At 42.6% G+C, this 18,084-nt stretch overlaps 1 protein-coding gene across 2 annotated transcripts in view; it reads left to right on the top strand.

The window, feature by feature from the left end:
- Positions 1–4,490: 4,490 nt before the first annotated feature.
- zeb2b (zinc finger E-box binding homeobox 2b) overlaps positions 4,491–18,084 on the top strand; it is a 119,060-nt gene continuing 105,466 nt past the window's right edge. Inside the window, exons 1-2 of one of the 2 annotated variants that reach the window (XM_033981106.2) lie at positions 4,491–4,827; positions 5,762–5,908. In XM_033981106.2, coding sequence (XP_033836997.1) covers positions 5,836–5,908 — 73 coding nt within the window. In that variant the 5' untranslated portion in view covers positions 4,491–4,827; positions 5,762–5,835. The remainder of the gene's footprint in view (positions 4,828–5,761; positions 5,909–18,084) is intronic. The other variant, XM_033981123.2, reaches the window with a different exon arrangement.

The following is an 18,084-nucleotide window of genomic DNA, read 5'->3' as shown; positions in this document are numbered from 1 at the left end:
AATAATCCAAATGATTCTAGTGAAGGTATACAAAGTTTAAAAACACAGTGGAGCACTTCCTGTAGCGCCACGTGATGACATCACAAGGTGGAACGGAGTGTTTTCGGATTGAGAGAAGAACTAAATATGCAGGATTTGTGTGAATGAAACAAAACACAACTCCAGGTCTGTTTGTGATGAGGAAACAACATTATAACACAGATTAGAAAATAGTGTAATATGAGCCCTTTAAGTAAAAGTACAGATACAGAGGCAAAGAAATACTCCAGTAAAAATATCATGTGATTAATGTAAGTAAAAGTAGTGAAAATGACTAAAAAGTAAATATTTTTGGACAGATTTTTAGGAATTATAATCTGTCAAATGTAGTGATTTTGATAAAGATTTTTGCTCATTTTTGTTCAACTGAAACTGTAAATATAAATCTACTTTAAATATATTTTCTTGTAGTATTATTTGAATACTTTTTTTTTTTTTTGCTCAAACTATAAACCGGCTCAAATAAACTCCCCAGCCACACGCAGGCCTCAAACTGTCAGAAAAATACCTCTACTTTTCACTCCAGTTCAAAAATGTTTGAAGTAGAAAGTACAAATACTGCTCTCAAATGTAGTGAAGTAGAAGTAAAAAGCATCTACTGTAAAATGTACTTAAGTAAAAGCTTGAACTTAGCAGTACTTTTACTTCTGTACCTTGTTTCTTTCCACTTCTGCATAAAAAACCTCACTGTTTAAATACTTTTCTAGTGAAGGATCTGTCTGTAATGTTACATAGTATGGCATTAAACTCATAAATATCCACGGTGACGCTGCCAGACTGAGTTACAGGTCAGATCTGCGGAGAGGCAACCCCACTCACTATAAAAATACATATATTTTAAAATATTTTAAGCAATAAAACAGCTGTTATAGTATAAATGCAAGACAGGTAAGTTTAATGCCACACTGTGTAACATTTTACGCAAAGCAAACACACGTTCACTGAGAAAAAGTGGGAAAGGCTTCGCAGGAAAAGCTCCACATTGCCCCTTTAAATGACTTCTTATGTGATCACTGTTGCATGCTACTTCTACTACAGTAATCACGTATTTCTGTGTACTGCAGAGTCTTAAAATAGTACAAAATATCTGGAGTTTATGTATTTTTCCTGACCTCTGCTCCTCCTGTCGGTTCCCGCTGTGCAGTTGTCTCATTTTTTAAAATTTAAACCGTTACCATGACGACTCTATTACTAACATATTTGTAATTCCTTAATACAGTACTGCAGTATCAAAAGTTTTAAGGTACTTTGACAAAATATCCAAGTGAAACTCATGATTTTGTAGTAACTGCGCAGTATTAAGACGATGGACTACATTACCCATAATTCTTTGCGCCGTGTCAGTGCAAAAACCAGTGTGAACATGCTGTCGTAGTCCTGTAGTAGTAGTGATACTTTGGAGCGAGTTAAGTAGTTAAAATTCAAAATATAACCTTTACTTTTAAATATATTTAAGATTCTGAGTAATTAAAACTATATATTTACAAAATTCCTTCCTTTGTTTAAAACTGAAATCAGAATTACACTTTACACTTGCGTAGACGAACCCTAACCCTGTCCCGTTTCACAAATAGTCCAAGGGTATTTGAAGTATTTTTTAGTAAATATGGAGGATTCAAACACGTTTAGCAAATTATTTATAACCACGACAAATTACAGGTTTCAGAAAACACAAACTCCAGCAAGAAAACACCTCGAAAATGTGAAAAAAAAAACAGTCTAAACCTGAACTTTGGCACGTAACTCTGCAGCTATAACCTACACCTTGTACTTTATAACAGTATATACGTATAAAAATGCAGTAATATATCCTGTATTTGTGTTTTTCTTTCACAAAACACACACAGCTCACGTTGAATCTCTCATCCCACAAACACGACTCCACCAGATTCCACGTTTTAATCTCCTTTTTTCCAGAAGTTGCACAGTGAAATCCTACGGTTATAATTGGTGGCATATGAAGTGTGTTAGGACCTGGGCGCTCTCAACAACTCCCAACTATTTTTTTTTTTTGCGATAACCAAATTGAACAAATCGGATTTCGACGTCGTCATTTCAAATCCTGCACAACCACAAACGAAATTGTTGCTGTGAGATATTGTAAATTGTTTTAATGCGCAGATAAAACTGAAAACTGGTCAAATTCTGTGTGTTTTTTCCCTCGTTTGGCTCAATGGAATTATTTTATTGATTTTTCTGGAGCATAAATTCCACTTATGCTTAAAAAAAACACATATATATGTTGCCAGATATTAAAATTCCAGTAGCTAATACGCAAAATATCATAATTATCACTGCACAAAGTATAAAATTGTACTCGCAAGTGGATTTCTACGTCTGTTTAATGTCAATTCTGATAAAAAGCTAAACAAAATGAAATTAAAAAAAGACACAGCTGCGATAAATTCGGTCAAATCTTTCCATTTTTATTCAAATTCGATAAAAAAAAGCGACAAAAAACAGAAATGAAAAACAGAAAACGGTGTACACAACTTCTTCAGTGTGTGCCCCCTCGCAAATAGAGCCGCTGTATTCATTTAGCACCGGGTCCCCCTATGGGTCAGGGGGGGACGGTAATCCGCTTTCACGCCCCCCACCCCTCCCTCCTCTTCCTCACCCACCTTCAAAAACCCCTCCACCACCTCCACCCCGGAGAATCGTTCAACTGGGAAGGCTTGGGTCTCCGCACACGCGAGGAGGAGACGCAGGGGCAGGCGTGAGGATGCATGCTGGGAGAGGCAGGTCCAGTCGGATAAACGGTGCAATGTTATGCACTTAATGACACACGGAAAAAAAATTGCAATAATAAAAATAAATATAGAAATAATTTAAAAAAATAATATAGAAATAATAATAATAATAATAATAATAATAATAATAATAATAATAATAATAATATATGGAAAAAGTTACACAAAAATCATAACATAAGAAATTGACAACAAACAATTTTTCCAGCCGAACATGAAAAAATTAAATAAATAAATAAGAAAAAAATATAATGAAAAAAATTATGAAAATAAATAAATAAATAAAATAAAAATACATGTTGCATAAAAACAGCAGTAACACCAATAATAATACTAATAATTAAAATTAAATTAGAAACAGAACGTGTTTGAATGTGCTGGCTGTGTTCTGTTTAACTGTTAATGAACTCGGTTTGGGGTGTTTAGATTTGTTTTGGATGTGTGTTGTTGTGGAGGGAGGTGTGTGTGGTGTGTGTGTCTGAGGGGGGGTGGGGGTGGGGGGTCACAGGATAAGGAAGAAGAAGAAGAAGAAGGAGAAGGAGAAGAAGTGTGTCAAGAGCGAGAGCGCGTGCGTGCGTCTGTGTGCGCGCGTGCGTGTGTGAGGGGCGGGTTGGGGAAGGGTGTGGGGTGGGGTGGTTGTGGGATGGGGGGGTGTAGGGGGGGCGCTGGTAGTTCAGTTGAGCCCCTTGATTGATGATTTAATTAGCCATACAGTGGAAGGACAGGGCACCAAATAATGCTTTATTTACATAACCAATCAGGGCTGCGCAAAGGTGGAGCTTCCTTTGCTCGTGTTCTCTCTCTCTCTCCCTCTCTCACTCTCTCCATCCTCGGGCGCGTGCGTGTGTGCGCGTGCTCCGGCGGGGACAGACGGGAGTAAGAGGTGTTTAATACATTTGGTTAAGTGTCGCGTAAAAATCACTCGCATGTTCCAATTACGCTCAGTCCGAAACAAGTGGATTTACTTCAAGATTTCAGATGTAGATTTCAAAGCAGACGACCAAACTCACTTCAAATTAATTGTAGTTATTTGTAATATTCTTTAAACATTTATTTTTGTTTTAATTTTTTGGAGTTAGAGCAAAAGGAGTTGTGCGTAATGGAACTTTTACGCACGTACATGTGCCAAGTTCAACAGCACCACAGCACGACCTGACTTCAAAATATGAAAATATAAAATCTGCTGCATATTTCCTAAATCTTAAATAAGTGCTGGTTATGTTTTTAATTGTTTTAATTAAAGAGAAAGAAAATGCAAATAATGAATCACCCTGCATAAAAATCCCTTCAAAAAGTTATTTGTGAGTTTATACAATTTATCCAAAGACACAGATCAGATTAAACGCTTTCACTCCACGCTGCAAAAAAGTATACATTAAATAAAACAATTACATGCATTCAGTAATTGTAAAAAATATAAATGAGAATGAACACGAAAAACAGACAGAAAACGGGTAAAATAATGCTTACATGTCAGCGCTGGAAGTGGACCCGCTCCAAGTTTGTCCCTTTACGCACACACTCGCACACACACGCGGGCAGAAAGAGCCCACTGGTGTCGCCTGTTCCGCGCCGAAGCCCGACATAGTTGAGTGAAAAAGAGAAGCGCCGGAGAAAGGGGGAGAAGGGGAGACGCGGAGGGGAGAGAGGGAGGAAGGGAGAAAAAAAAAAGAAGCCAGAAGATGCTCACGTTTGGCGCCCCTCAATTATCCCTTCCCGTGAAGATAGGTGGCGTGCGTTTCAGGGGGCTCCTCTGTGTTCCACGGCAAAGAAAAGGAGGTGGAAAGAAAAAAATGTCATTAGAAGAGGCGTAACACGTCAGTCCCTACCCAGGTTTGTTTCCTGGAGTGGGTGTAAGGCATCAGTTGTAAACCTGCCCTAGCAGAAACAGCGGTCCCTCCCTCCTCCCAACTATTTCTAAGGCTTTATTTCTAAGGCTTTATTATCACCGGTGGAACAGGATCCGCTCACCGACGCGCTCCCGTATCATCCCTGCTCCTCTCACAACAGGACCCTCTGACTTATTCCCCAAAAGCAGGTAGGTGCGCTGGTGTTTCGCCCTCTTTTCCTCTCCCTCCCGCGCCGTGCAGCGGAGTTACCTGCGCAGGTGGAAGTTAGGTGCGAGTCTTTTTCTTTTTTCTCTCCCTTTTACCTCGTGATGTCAGCGCGCCGGTGCCGCTGCCTCCTGGAGCACGCCGGGGGAAGAGTGCTGTTCCCAGGCGCTCTGCTCTGCTCCGCTCCGCTCTGCTCCGCTCTTGTCTGGAGCCACAGCGCGATGTCCGTCCCGTTATTCCTCTCGACCCCACGTCGCTTGTGTCTGTTTGTGTTTTGGCGACAACAAACAGAATAGTCAATAATGAGTATTTACGCGGATGTGGACGAGGCGAACTCCAAACGCACTGGACTCTTATCGCTTTTGTTGTTTATTACGCGCTTTTGGTGCGTCACGTTTGAACAATTATTCCCATCTGTTGTTGATCAGCGGAGTTTATTAAAAAGTTGCATTTTCCCAGGCGAGTGTTTACGGGAGTGTGAGACTTTGGAGCTCGGAGTGAAGTGAAGTCTTATCTCTTTTCTCTCCCGTCTCCCCTTTTCTGTTTAAAAGCGCTGCACTGCTTTTTGAAATTTCCACGAAAATCTGGCTCATTTGCTCTTAAGACAAAACGCACGAGATCAAATCAGACTGAATAACAAACATTTTGCATTTTATATTCTGATAAATAAACTAAATACGCTTGTGGAGAAACTTTTGGGATTAAATTAAGCTTTCCTCGTCCTTTCCAGTTTTAAAGTTCATCCCAAAATATTTTCTTTTTACCGTCTCCACCTCTAAAAACTTCCAAAACAAACAGAAATCTCTTTTGTGACCCGCTTGGAACTATTTCTACCACTTTTTTTGCTGTCGCGGATGCCCCATGCACGCTAACGCCGTGTGCCCTGTGCTCCCTCTCCCCTCCTCTTTTCCCCGTTAGATCTCAGGCTGAAATCAGGAGAGTCCATGCGAGCTCCCATCTGATCCCCACTCACCACCGCACTTCACTTATCAATGAAGCACGAGATGATGGCGGATGGCCCCAGGTGTAAGCGGCGAAAACAAGCCAACCCCAGACGAAAAAACGGTGAGTACGAACCGGCCGAAGACACTTAGATTTTTGGAGATCTGTGGATTTTTTACACTGGAGCGTTCGCTGAGTGACTGGCTGGTGCGCTGTGCCCTGTGTCCCTGTGCTCTAACTGTGCGTAAAAACACGGCAACTTGATGTGTGTGTGTCTCGTTTCCAAAAGCGAGTGTATCCAGACGTAAAAAGTTGTAAAGTTGGAGTTGTTTTTGGGAAGTTGTGTGTGCGTAACCGAGGCTGGGACATGTTCCGCGCTGCTGTCCGCCATACACGGGGACACTTTGGTCACTGTACAACCCCAGCGCTGCTTTCCTTCCCCCGTTTCTGCGTTTCTGTTCCCAAAAAAAAAGGCCTTTTCCCATTGACTTGCTTTATTCTAGTGCGAGTGCGTAAAAGAGTTGACATGCTTGATAAAAACTGCTCAAACACTGTCGTTCCTTTTCGTTCTCCGTTCGAATCCACTTTCCCACCAGAGGCAAATCTACGGTGACATTTTCTGGCCCTGTTATTCCTGATTATACCGTGTGTGTTGTTGGTATTGCGTGCGTAAAAGAGTCTGTGTGCGCTTTTACGCATAGACTCCACAACACGGTTTTTTTTTCTTTTTTTTAAATCTCTGCCCCCGTAGCTTATTTATCTAGATCAGATTTCATTTATTGATCGCCCCCCAATCGATAGCAGACAAGCATTTTGTTCCACACTAAATAGCACAGAGAGAGGGAGAGCATCTGGAGCTTTTCACTGCGAACTGTACATATGCGTAAAAGGGGAGACGCTTGTAAATAATAATAGGACAAGACACGGTCCAGAGTACGGGACGGGCCACCTGTTTTAATAGGCAAAATACAGGCTTGAATTCAATGAAACAAAATGATTCTTCAAAGCTGTGATATATTTTTTTTTCCCTTTTTCAAACCCTGACATCTTATTAAACCAAGCTTCAAACGTACACAGTAGAAAGTGTGTTGTGCCAAACAGTTAAGTAGTGATTTAGATGTTAAAAGATTTACTTGTCTATTTGTCAGGTATGGAAAAAAAAAAACAAAAAAAAATTAAAATGCATTGCTATAAATATGTAGTTTGTCTTTTCCTGGAGACAATATTTATTTATATGTCTGGGTTCACTTTTCCACAATGACAGTGGGAATCAGCTTTGCATGATTCTTAAACCCTCCCTGGGGAATCAAGGGCTTTCAATTCACAATATTATTTTTATGAATTCAGCCAAATCTACATTTAAATTGTAAAACGACAGAAGAAGAAAACGAAAAAAGCCTGAAAGCTGTTGCCTGGAAAACGTCTATATATGTGTCTTTTATTTTTTTTAAACTGTATTTGACTGTGTGGATGTGCTGGTTGTGTAGATGCCACCCCTGCTCCCCTGCTTGCTTACTTACTCCTCGCCCTGCCTGCCTGCCTGCCTTCCTCCTCCTCCCCCCCCGGGACCCTCTCGTCTCTCCTCAGCCCCGTGTCTCTCCCCCCTTTTGCTCTGAGAAGAAGACCCTCCGCTGGGGGGCTACTAGGGGAGCACCCGCAGCCACGAGCGAGAGTACCTAACAGCTAAACGCCTCAATCCACTCTCCCTCCTTTAACTGACAAACGGCATGAGCTCCCACATTTCGACAATTAGCAGTTATTTTGTGTCGAAAGTCCCAGAATGCGAGCGCCACGTTTACTTGGATGTACTAATTTGCTTACCACCTGTCAAGCGTTTTCGACTGAATTTCAAAACGCTGATTTAGAAACTATAATTTTCAGACTTCGTTTGAGCGAATCTGTGCTGCGTGTGTCAGTTAGCATTAACAACAGGACTAGCATTGGCTTGATTGATTCTCCTTGATGACTCTTAGCTTTGGAGGTGTTCTTTAGGCTAAATATTTAAGCGCTGAAATCACGATTCGATTTGCGATTTGTGTTTTAATAATCGGATTCGGTTCGAAGCTCACGTTTCGAGACAATTGGCCAAAAAACCGAGACATGAACTGACAAACTCGACTCAAGAAGGTTAGCAATTTTCACGCAGAATAACACACGTGATTTTGTTGTTCGTTGAGGGAATTATTGTTAAAAAAAAAACCCGACAGCTTTTGCATTTTCGATTGTGGTTAATCTTACACTCCTGGTACGTTCGCTCCTTTCTCCTCTCACCCCCAAATCACACACTTTTTTTTTTGTGTTGTGAAAAAAAAAAAAACATGAAACGGCGTCCTCTCGCTGCGTCGGCCGGTTGGAAGACTTTGGCCCGCTCCAGGTGTTTCTTGTCACCTCCAGCTGGGATCCCACTCGCACACACCTGTCCTTATTTTCTCAGCCGCTGCTCCGACATCAAAAAGCCCCTCTGCGCTCGGCGAATGTGGCAGCGCGAGATAAAACACACTAATACAGATGTTATTTTCATTTGATGTTCCAAGTAGCGTCTCGCGTTTTCCTGATTGTGAGCTTGGCCGCGGTGACATTTGGGTGTGGGATATACCCGCTGTTGATTACATAATCTGCAGCAGCGTTACAAGCAGAAAAGAACAGGCCAATCTGAGGGAGAATCACTGCTGGTGCTGTTGAGTTAACTGTTTGACAAATGTTTGGAATTGTTAAGATTAAGAAAAGGCAAGGCAAGCGCTCCTTCGCTCTGCTTGCAAACTTCAAATTCGCTGTAAACTTTGCGTTGCACTGCCGAAAGAGATTTTGTGAAAGTAAAAGAGGAGCAAAAATAAGGAAGAGAGAGAGGAGGAGAAGGAGGAGGAGGAGGGGGTTTCGCAAGACGCTCACGGAGAATTGATTGTCAGCGGTAATGCGTTTCATTTACATGTTTATACCGTCAATAGAAGCAGGGGCTGTCCGCGCCGCTATTCACCGCTGCCATTCCCATACGGCCCGAGACACCTTTCTTTTTGCGGCACACGTAACAAAGAAGGCGTCCGGGATTGTTGTTTATGAAAAAATAATGTGCGAGATGACATAGGCTGCAGGGGGCACGCTGCTCCAGATACCACCAGATAAGCAGCAGATAACCGGGATGTGATTTTTGTATTATTTTCAATGCGAACAATGAAATTCCAATTACATAGAATGGCTGGCAGGTTTTCCTCAACGCGAGCTAATAAGGAAGCAGATTTTTCTTGTCACAACGGCGCGTTGCAGAGCACAGGCAGGCCGCGTTCTCTTGAGCCGATGCCTCTCGTCTCTGCTTCTGCTGTGTCCCCCCTCTCTCCCAGCTCCCGTCCTCCCTGTGCTAAATATATCCATCTGCTCCAAGTGTGTGAGTCAAGTGTACATACAGTGAATGAATGGACTTCCGCTACAATATCATTAGGATTTCATGTGGGAAAAGCATGTGTTGCCCGTGGGTCATTGGGGCTTTTTGATGGGATCAGAGCCGATGCGTTTATGACAGTGAATATATGTGCGGCGGATGGTAGTAGCGGTCTACGACAAATCCTCTAATGTGGGCTTTCCGTGAGATGAACTCGGTAATCTAGATCTGCTCCTGCACTACTTGATATTGCTGTACTTTGATAGCTCGTATAAAAGTGCCCCTCGAGATAAAATAACCCCAAATTGTAATGATGCTCCCAAATCTGGACACAATTCCTGTTTTCCGTCGAAACATTTTGACATTTTCCATGATTTCGCTCCTTGGACTTCCTTTGCTGGACCGCCCGGACTGTGTGAAGATGTGTTTTTTTGCGCCTGGCGGCCAAAGAACACACACTAGCAAAGAAGGCACGGCGAGCCCAGACCCCTTGACACTGCTCCTCAGAATGCCTTAGGTACGATTTCACTTTCGCTCACATCAATGCTGACCTGAATGCCTTTCATATCTGATCCGCCGTGTCTCTCCCGGTAAACATCCCCCGGGGGTAGAACAAAGAAAGAGCCTCCTCTCCTCTTCTCCTGCTCCTTCGTCTCCCTCTTAATCACAATTCAGCCCCCTTTCGCCGCTAGCACCCGGGGTCTTACGCATTTGCATTCAGCGTCAGGAAAAAAAAAAAAAAAAAAAAGGGCCTGAGATGAAAAGGGGGGGTGGTAGTCGTGGTGGGAAGGGTTGGGGGTGAGCGGGGAGCAGATACGGGTGGGTGGGTGGCGGGCTGGCAGGCTGGCTCGCTTTGCCGGGTTGTGGCGGTGGCGGTGGGGTGAAATAACTAGGGTGTTTGCGGTTGTTTGTTGCTCGTCCCCTGGTTACAACCCCTTTTATAGCCTCCGTACTCTAGCAGGGACCTGGCCTCTCCTGACAGACAGATAGTGTTTCGACAGGGGGTGGCCGCGCTATTCGTGGACGGCTCAAGCAACAACAAAAAAAAAACTAAATAAAAGGAAGTTCCGAGATAACACTTTGCGAGCAGGTGTGGGAATTCGCCAACTTTTTTTTTTTTGTCCACTTTTATATATTAGCTCCTCATGCGTGAGTGATTGCGAGATATCTTCATTGTGCGAGCTCGGATGTATGCAAATCTTAAGCAAAGATGGGGCGCGGGGAGAGGAGGGGAGGGCAGCAGGGGTACCTCTGCTTCTTAAATGGCATCATGTGATATAGATTCCTTTCTTCCATTCTCTCCCTCTTTCCTTTCTTTCTTTCTACCCCTGAACTTTTTTTTTCTTTTCGGTTAAGAAGACGGATTATCGGTACACCTTCCCTCCCTCCTCCCTGGCCAAGCTGCGCAGGATTTAGCCAGATTTACTTCAGCAAACACCTTTGGACACTGAGGGAAAGTAGGAGTCTGTTTGCAAAAGGGGCCTTTTGTTGGGAGAGGTTGGGATAAAGCCCTACCAAGCAGCCGCGATATTAACCCGTGCTTCGGAGGGACGGAGGGGGGTAGGAAGAGGGAGTTGAGCATCCATAATTGTCAATGCGGATAACTTTGAATTCCTGTGATATTTTAACTGGACATATGGGGTTTTTTTCGGGGAGGGAGGACGAACCAGACAAGTTGTAGGGTTGGTGAAAAAAAAGAAGAAAAAAACACATTGGGAACTGGTGCCAAGTGGAGTGTAGGGAGAGTGGAGCATGAGAGAGGCAGCAGCCAGTAGTTCTACACCGGTGACTTCCTTAAGCGGACGCCAAGAAAAGATGTCGCACCCAAAACAATTCGATGACACACGGAGACGGGGCATCCAGGTTTTGTCTTGAGTAAAGATGCTGCGAATTAGACTCGCGAATAAGCTGCGGTGATTCACGATTTCGGAGCACGGGAATCGAAGTGCTGCGAATACGGTTAAGTTTGCGATGGTTCGGCTCAGAGTGGACGTTGTACGCGAGTCCACGGGTGTTAAAATTCGAAAGATGAACTGATAAACTAAGACAAGGATCCGATGCGTTTCAGAATGTGTTTGTAGACGTCGAAACCGCAGGTACAACAAGATTCTTCGATTAAAAAATGGATCGCAGCCCTTGCAGAAACTCAAATTGATTCAAATCGAGAGCGTAGAAGGTGATGGAGGTCCGCAGGTGACTTTCAGGTCTCGAAACCTCGTCTGAGCACGTTCTAAAGTCTTATTCCGGAATATTTTTCATGCCTCTCGTCTCTCTCTCCTTTCAATTTGTCTTCTCCTGCTCATCCTATTGTTTTTTTCCCGGTGTTTTTTTCTCGTCATTCTTTGTGATTCCGACAAAAAAAAAAAAAAGGCAAACACACAAATTGAAACTTCACTGGTCCGGTAAATAATTGCATGCATTTGGGCTTTTCATTTGCGGGCGTACACTCTTTACCCTAAGCCGCCATGTTTTATGCAAAGAGTATGAGGGAAAATGCGTTTTTGAAAATATCATGCCTCATTTGAGTGTTTGTGGAGTGAGAATGCGCCGTCTTTATTCGGCCCATCCGCTCGTCTGGCCCTGCTGTTTGCACTTATTCAGTTGTTGCTTGTGATTTTCGACATTTTCCACGCGTTGACTTTTTTCCCATTCTCGCCGAGTCTGGGCGCGACAGACGACAGGTTGCTGAGCAGGTGTAAACTAACATTTCCATTTCATAATTAAATGGCAGGGGGCAAAAACAAGTTCTGAAGAAAAGAAAGTATTTGTCTAACAGTGTAGTGTTTGTGCTGGTGAACGCTCGAGGCTGATTTTAGCAAATTTTAATTCCTAAATGTCTCTTGGAGTTGTAGTTTGAGGCCTGTTACGACTTGGGCGAGTTAGATTTGAAGTTTATCGGGCGCAGTTTTGTCGGAACATTAAACGGTTCTTATTTATCTGCAGTGTTTTTGTTGCAATGTTGTTTTACTTTTCGATTTTTTACTGACAATTTTGAAATCTGAACTACACCTGAAGCATGAAAACAGACTTAACTCATGATGAACAAATGGTTTATTAAGCATGATTAAGGCTTAGTAACTACTTAATACGAGTGATGGAACGTAACAAAGTAAAAATAGTAAAGTACTGTTCTTAAGCACCAATTTTTACGTATTTGTTCTTTACTTAGAGTGCATTTTTACAGTGGATACTTTTTACTTTTACTTCACTACATTTGAGAGCAGTATCTGTACTTTCTACTCCACTACATTTGCCAAAAGAAACTGAAAAGTAAAAGTACTTTTTTATCATTTGAGACCTGCGGAAAAGGCTGAGGGTTTATTTTTAACGCGTTCATAATTTGAGCAAAAATAAAACGGCAAATAAACAAATAAAAACAGGTAGAATGAAAAGATCGATTCAGTTGAACAAAATTCAACACAAATGTTTATACAGACGCTTTATTAGACCTCAAAATCTGCGCTAAATACTTGTACTTTTTACTCTTAAAGCACATTTTTAAAGGAGTACTTAAGCAGATTTTTTTCATGTGATACTTTTACTTTTACTTGAGCATTTTTTGTCTGTACTTTTATTTAAGTAACAAGATTGAATACTTGTTCCATCACTGATTAATACTCTAAAGTCCAACCCTAACCTCTTAATTAAGTCGTTACTAAGCCTTAATCACTCTTAATAAACTATTTGTTCATTATGATTTAAGTCTTTATTAAGCTTAATTAAACTATAGTTATTACAGCGTGTAACCTCAAATCTCTCGTTGTCGTCTGAGGCCTGTTTCGCTCGTGCAGATTCAAGTTGGGGGTTTATCAAACACACTTTGTAGATTTGCTGGTACATTTCTTAAACAATCACTATTAATCCTTGGTCTTTTGTGTAACACGGTTGTATTACACTTCTCGCCGACATCAAAGTCACTAATATTTATCTTAGCACGGTCTGCAATGTCAAGTCAGATGTACTCATAAAGCGCTTTTGACAAACAGCATGGTTTTTTAATAGAGCTCCGTAGAAGCAAATACAGATTAAATCAAATGAACAAACATTGCACAGCTGGCAAAGGCTTTGTGTGAACCAGTGTGTGTGACTTGTCAGGGCTGTCAGCTCCAAAACCAGGGCACCGCTTTGTGACGATTCGTGGAAAAAAAAAAAGAAAGGAAAAAATGAGAAAAAGTCATCATCTGGATCGCTTATTAAAATGTTTTCTGGTGTTTTTCTTTTTTGGGGGATCTTTTTCCGATTTAGATGACACCTTTGTGCAAATAAGTGTTGAAAGCAAGCCCTGGGTTTTAAATTGCAGTTGACAGATTGATATATTTTTCTAATTGTGAGTTGGTTTGGTGGGATTGTACCTGTTTTTTGCAGTTTCAGTTTCAGTTAAGCGGCAGTTTGTGGAGAAAAGTCGAAAACGATAAGTTGGAAAAGACAGGAAGTAGCAGGAATAGCTCTACTTATGTCATCAACGGTCAGAAACTCATATTCAAAATGCAAAAATACACAAAGAAGACATTTTTCTGATAGTTTAAGCATTGATTTAACAAAATAAACACGTTGTGATTCATTTTTATTTGTGAAATTGTAGCTATTGTGCAATTTAGACAAGTTTTGACCCTTGTTAACACTATGGTTGCTAGGTAACGTACCAACCAGGAAGTAAAATTCGCCTATAACCTTGAACAAAATGCAAAAACTAGAGATTCTTTGCGTTAAAATCTTAAATACAATGATGCTAACTATGTTTTAAAGAAATAAATAGTCAAAAGTGTCATATGAACTATAATATTTGTATTTTTTTGGACATTCAGAGTCGCAGAAAAAAACGCGCAGCTTGATGTATGTGCGGTTGCCCGGGTGGTACAGTTCTTCCGGCAAGGTCATGGCCGCGGCAACAATCAATAACAGATCTCCAGATTAAACCGCGGCGGCATCTGGAAATCTGGGTCTCCGCAGTGACGCTAGCGCTACCTTTAAGACGACATAATACAACATGCTATTTGATCAGCCAACACTTTCTTCAATTCCTCCATTATTCACGGGCCTCTCGGGCACCTCAGCTCTCCCTGTACCCCTTTTTATTTTTTTAACGAAGCTTTTGCGCTCTCCCTCTCTCTCCACAAGTAAATTCAGATGTGTTATCTCAGTTTAATTGCAGCCGATTGCCAAGTGAGATTAGGACGAAATTAGGTCATTTTGCGGTTGCGCGAAAAGTACCTCCACTTCTCCCCCGGAAAGCTTTCATCTCCGCGTTGATCAAGCACCTTCTTAACGGGAGCGTGCAGGGTCGAAAAGGGGTAAAAACGGGCAAAAGTGACACGGGTTGGGGGGGTGGGGTGGGGTAAGAGGGGGGGAGTCCGTGTTATTCAAACGTACATTTAACCTTTGGCAACAGTGAGTCAAGGAGAGCTAAAAAGAACGCGAGCATCTTCCTCCCTTTTAAATGTCATCGCGCGGACGGACAAGTGGGAGAGGTGAAGTCGTGCGGTAATGGCTTTTGACGGCGCGGCCCCCCCCCCCTCTTTCTCTCTCCACACACACACACACACACACACACTCACACTCGTGGCCTCTTACGCCCCCCCCTCCTTGTACGCCTCACGTCGCGTCGCTGTCAAACGGGAATGTCAAACAAACACCTCCTCAGGTAGGGGGGGTCAAATCACACCGACAGCCCTGGACGCTGCCTTTCTGACAGGGCAGAGCGGCGGAGATGGAGCGGTTCGGTGGAGTCGTAGGGAGTTCAGGGAGCAGGCTGGTTCAAGGGGGGTAGTGAGGAACAGGCAATTGGTACCACAACCTAACACGTTTTGGAAGGACTGCTACATTAGATTTACAGATTTGCTTCTTTTGCTTCTCGTTTTAAGCAGTTTTGACAAGTTTAGAGGCCCATCCTAGATCTTTACCAAATTTTCTGGAAGGTAGCGAGATCAGGGATGGAGGATCTATGTTCAGACGGGCAATTGGTACCACAATCTAACATGTTTTTTGAAGGACTACTACACTACAGTTACATTAGATTTACAGATTTGCTTCTTTTGCTTCTCGTTTTAATCAGTTTTGACAAGTTTTGAGGTCCATCGTAGATCTTTACTAAATTTTCTGGAGGGTAGGGGGATCGGGGGATGGAGGATCTATGTTCATACGTGCAAATTGTACCACAGTTTAATATGACTTGGATGTTTTATCCTGTAAACTACAAAAACTTGAGTAAAAAATACTTGTTTCATATGGTTATTGCTTGTTTTGGTGGCACTGGGATCTATTTTATGCATAACAACAGACCTAAAATGTAACGTCTGCCAGAATTTCCCAATATATTACAATGGGTTAATGGAAGAATTGTCAAAATTTGAAATCAGCCTCATATTTTTGGTGACAAAGTCTATCATCTTACAATATTCATCCAATCTCTCGCACGTAAAACCGCCTGTGCCATCTCAACTAAACACCACAGACTCGTTGTGTTGTTGTATTGGTATACCCGTCTATTTCCTGACTTACAAACCCATTGGAGAGTGGAGCAGAGAGGGTCAGCCAGGCGCTCCCTCTGCCCCAGCCCCGTGACTGAAAACCAGACGAAAGGTCGACCACTTCTGACCTCAAAAACCTGGGGCTGTTACTTACTCACTCACTGTATTCTCCTGAACTGCAGCTATGATGAACAGTTCTGCAAAACGTGTATGATTACTTCACGATTCCAAAAACTATATATATATATGGAAGTAAAACTAATTCATCTAGACTTTATTAATTCTGTGGAAGTCTCCCTACCTTTTAAGAACTAACAGAAATACCCGTTAAGTCCTATATACTCCCACATTGCTTTTTGGTTTCTGTTTTTCTTGCACTTTTAGATGACTCAAAATAAAACCACGTTTAGCTTGTTGCGTATGCCCTGCTACCTTGATTCCAATGAATTTCGCTGGTATTTTAAGTTTGCAAGGGAGACAGGCGTTAAAACAAACAAATTTCACTGCCTAAACTGTTCTATTAAACTACTTAGCTCCACTTTCAAGGCAGTGCGTCGGATTTTTACTGTCTAGAAAACGCGTAAAACAACTAAACGGTTTGCAGTGGTCCAAACTCTACTTACCTTATGCATTCAGCGCATCCTAACTATCCACGGCAATGAGTTTATTGAGTATTTAGTAACTTTCAGAGACAAGAGCGTCACGTTAAAGCTAGCAACAACTCCGTGTATACCCGCGCACTTAGCGCGGGTATACACGGAGTTGTACTTCTTTATAATTAGATGCAAACAGGACACGTTGGACTCATTTTGACCTCGAGTGCTGCTAATACAATATATCTGCACTGGGGTTAAGACACGTTTTGCTCCTCAAATACATGGGAAAAAATTGGGTATAGATCTTTTAAGATTCCCTTTACTTCCCATAGTCTTATAGTGTTCATGTACGAGCCAGCAGCCCTCCCCTGTACCCAGTCAGTCCTGTCTAATTACTTCTCCCCCACCCAAGGGAAGCTGCTACCTTATCGCTTGGCCGTCTTGCTCTGGCATTCCACAGATAAATTCTCCGGCACTTTGTTATTCTTACTACTTAGGGGTATTGGAATTAGCATGGCCATCAAAGCGGACCTTGTAGTGTCTCTCTTTTTCTCACACCCCCCCTTCGCGACCTTATCAGTGGTCATACATTACAGCCGTATATGGGACGGGCCCGCGGCGGAGGTGAGGATCAAAGTGGAAATGATAGAGCCATGCTAATGCAGAGCTAGCTCACACACACACGCGCACAGGTACGGCTAAAGGACTCTAAAGGATTTCACACGTTGGCGCCAGGTAGCCAGAGATAGCAAACGCAGCCTTTGATATTTCCCGTTCATGTGTAATGGCGGATTAATGAGCGTCGCGTGTTGCCAAAAAGCTGTCATTTACGATGGAGTGAGCAAGCTTCACAACCTTTTAGCCCCTCGGTACCTGTTAAAACCTCCACTTTGCGATTTCAAATACAGCCGTTCCCCTGAAGATAATCAGCGCTCCATTCATGCCTGCACAGCCCACGTTTGCAGATGTGCGCTTTGATGGAGGGCTCACTTCCTTCCTCGTTTCCTTCCTTCCTTAGCGCTGTTCGCCGTATGTTTCCCAACACGGTTTGTACCTCAACAGCGAGCAGACGCCGACTTATAAACTGGCAATCACACTATCCCTAATGTTATTACTTTTCATAATTAGTTACAGCAACACTCATTCCACGACTGCCGGAAAGGAGTATTCCTTAGTAATTAAGGTAATGAAATATTCATTTATGCTACCTTTTCAGCACACGCTCAAATGAGGCCGCCATGCTTAATGTCCGCCTCAACTCTGATTTTATTATGATGGCAGACTGGCACATGTGCAATTAGTACTCCCAGAGACACTACAAGAGAGCGAGATCGACGGTGTATAGAGAGAGAGAGGGGTGATCGCCATGACGACCCAAAATGCCCTCCTCTTGGTGCTAAGTACGCGATGATATGTCTGAGCATGTGTCCGTCGCTGTCCGGTCGCACGAGTTTGATTGACAGTTATAAGAGTTTCGATGCCGTCGTTCCAGGTGATAAAGAGACGAATCTGAAAGTTGACGGTTTGATCGCTGCCGTTGGCGTTGTAGATAGTTGATGTTTCCTTGAGCAAGACACTTCATGAAGGTCTAAATGCATGTAAAAGTGAACCGGGGGTTGATTTGTTTAAATGTACATGTAGATTTTTATTTATCTCGAAGTTTACCATATGATTAACCAAACGTCGCCAGTTCTTAGCAATTTATTCAATCTGAACATGAACAATTAACACCGTCGGCTCGTTTTATAAGCTTCCGTAGTATCATTCCTTCCCTCATCTTTCTTCCCTAACCTGCCCCCTGCTGTTCTCTCCTCCCCCACCCCGGGCTTACCTATCCCCAACGGTGCGAAATCATCTTGACAT

This window comes from Periophthalmus magnuspinnatus, chromosome 2 (assembly GCF_009829125.3).
Source record: "Periophthalmus magnuspinnatus isolate fPerMag1 chromosome 2, fPerMag1.2.pri, whole genome shotgun sequence".
Classification (NCBI taxonomy): domain Eukaryota; kingdom Metazoa; phylum Chordata; class Actinopteri; order Gobiiformes; family Gobiidae; genus Periophthalmus; species Periophthalmus magnuspinnatus.
Note: the sequence above shows the minus strand (reverse complement) of the source record. Positions and strands in the feature narration are given on the sequence as shown.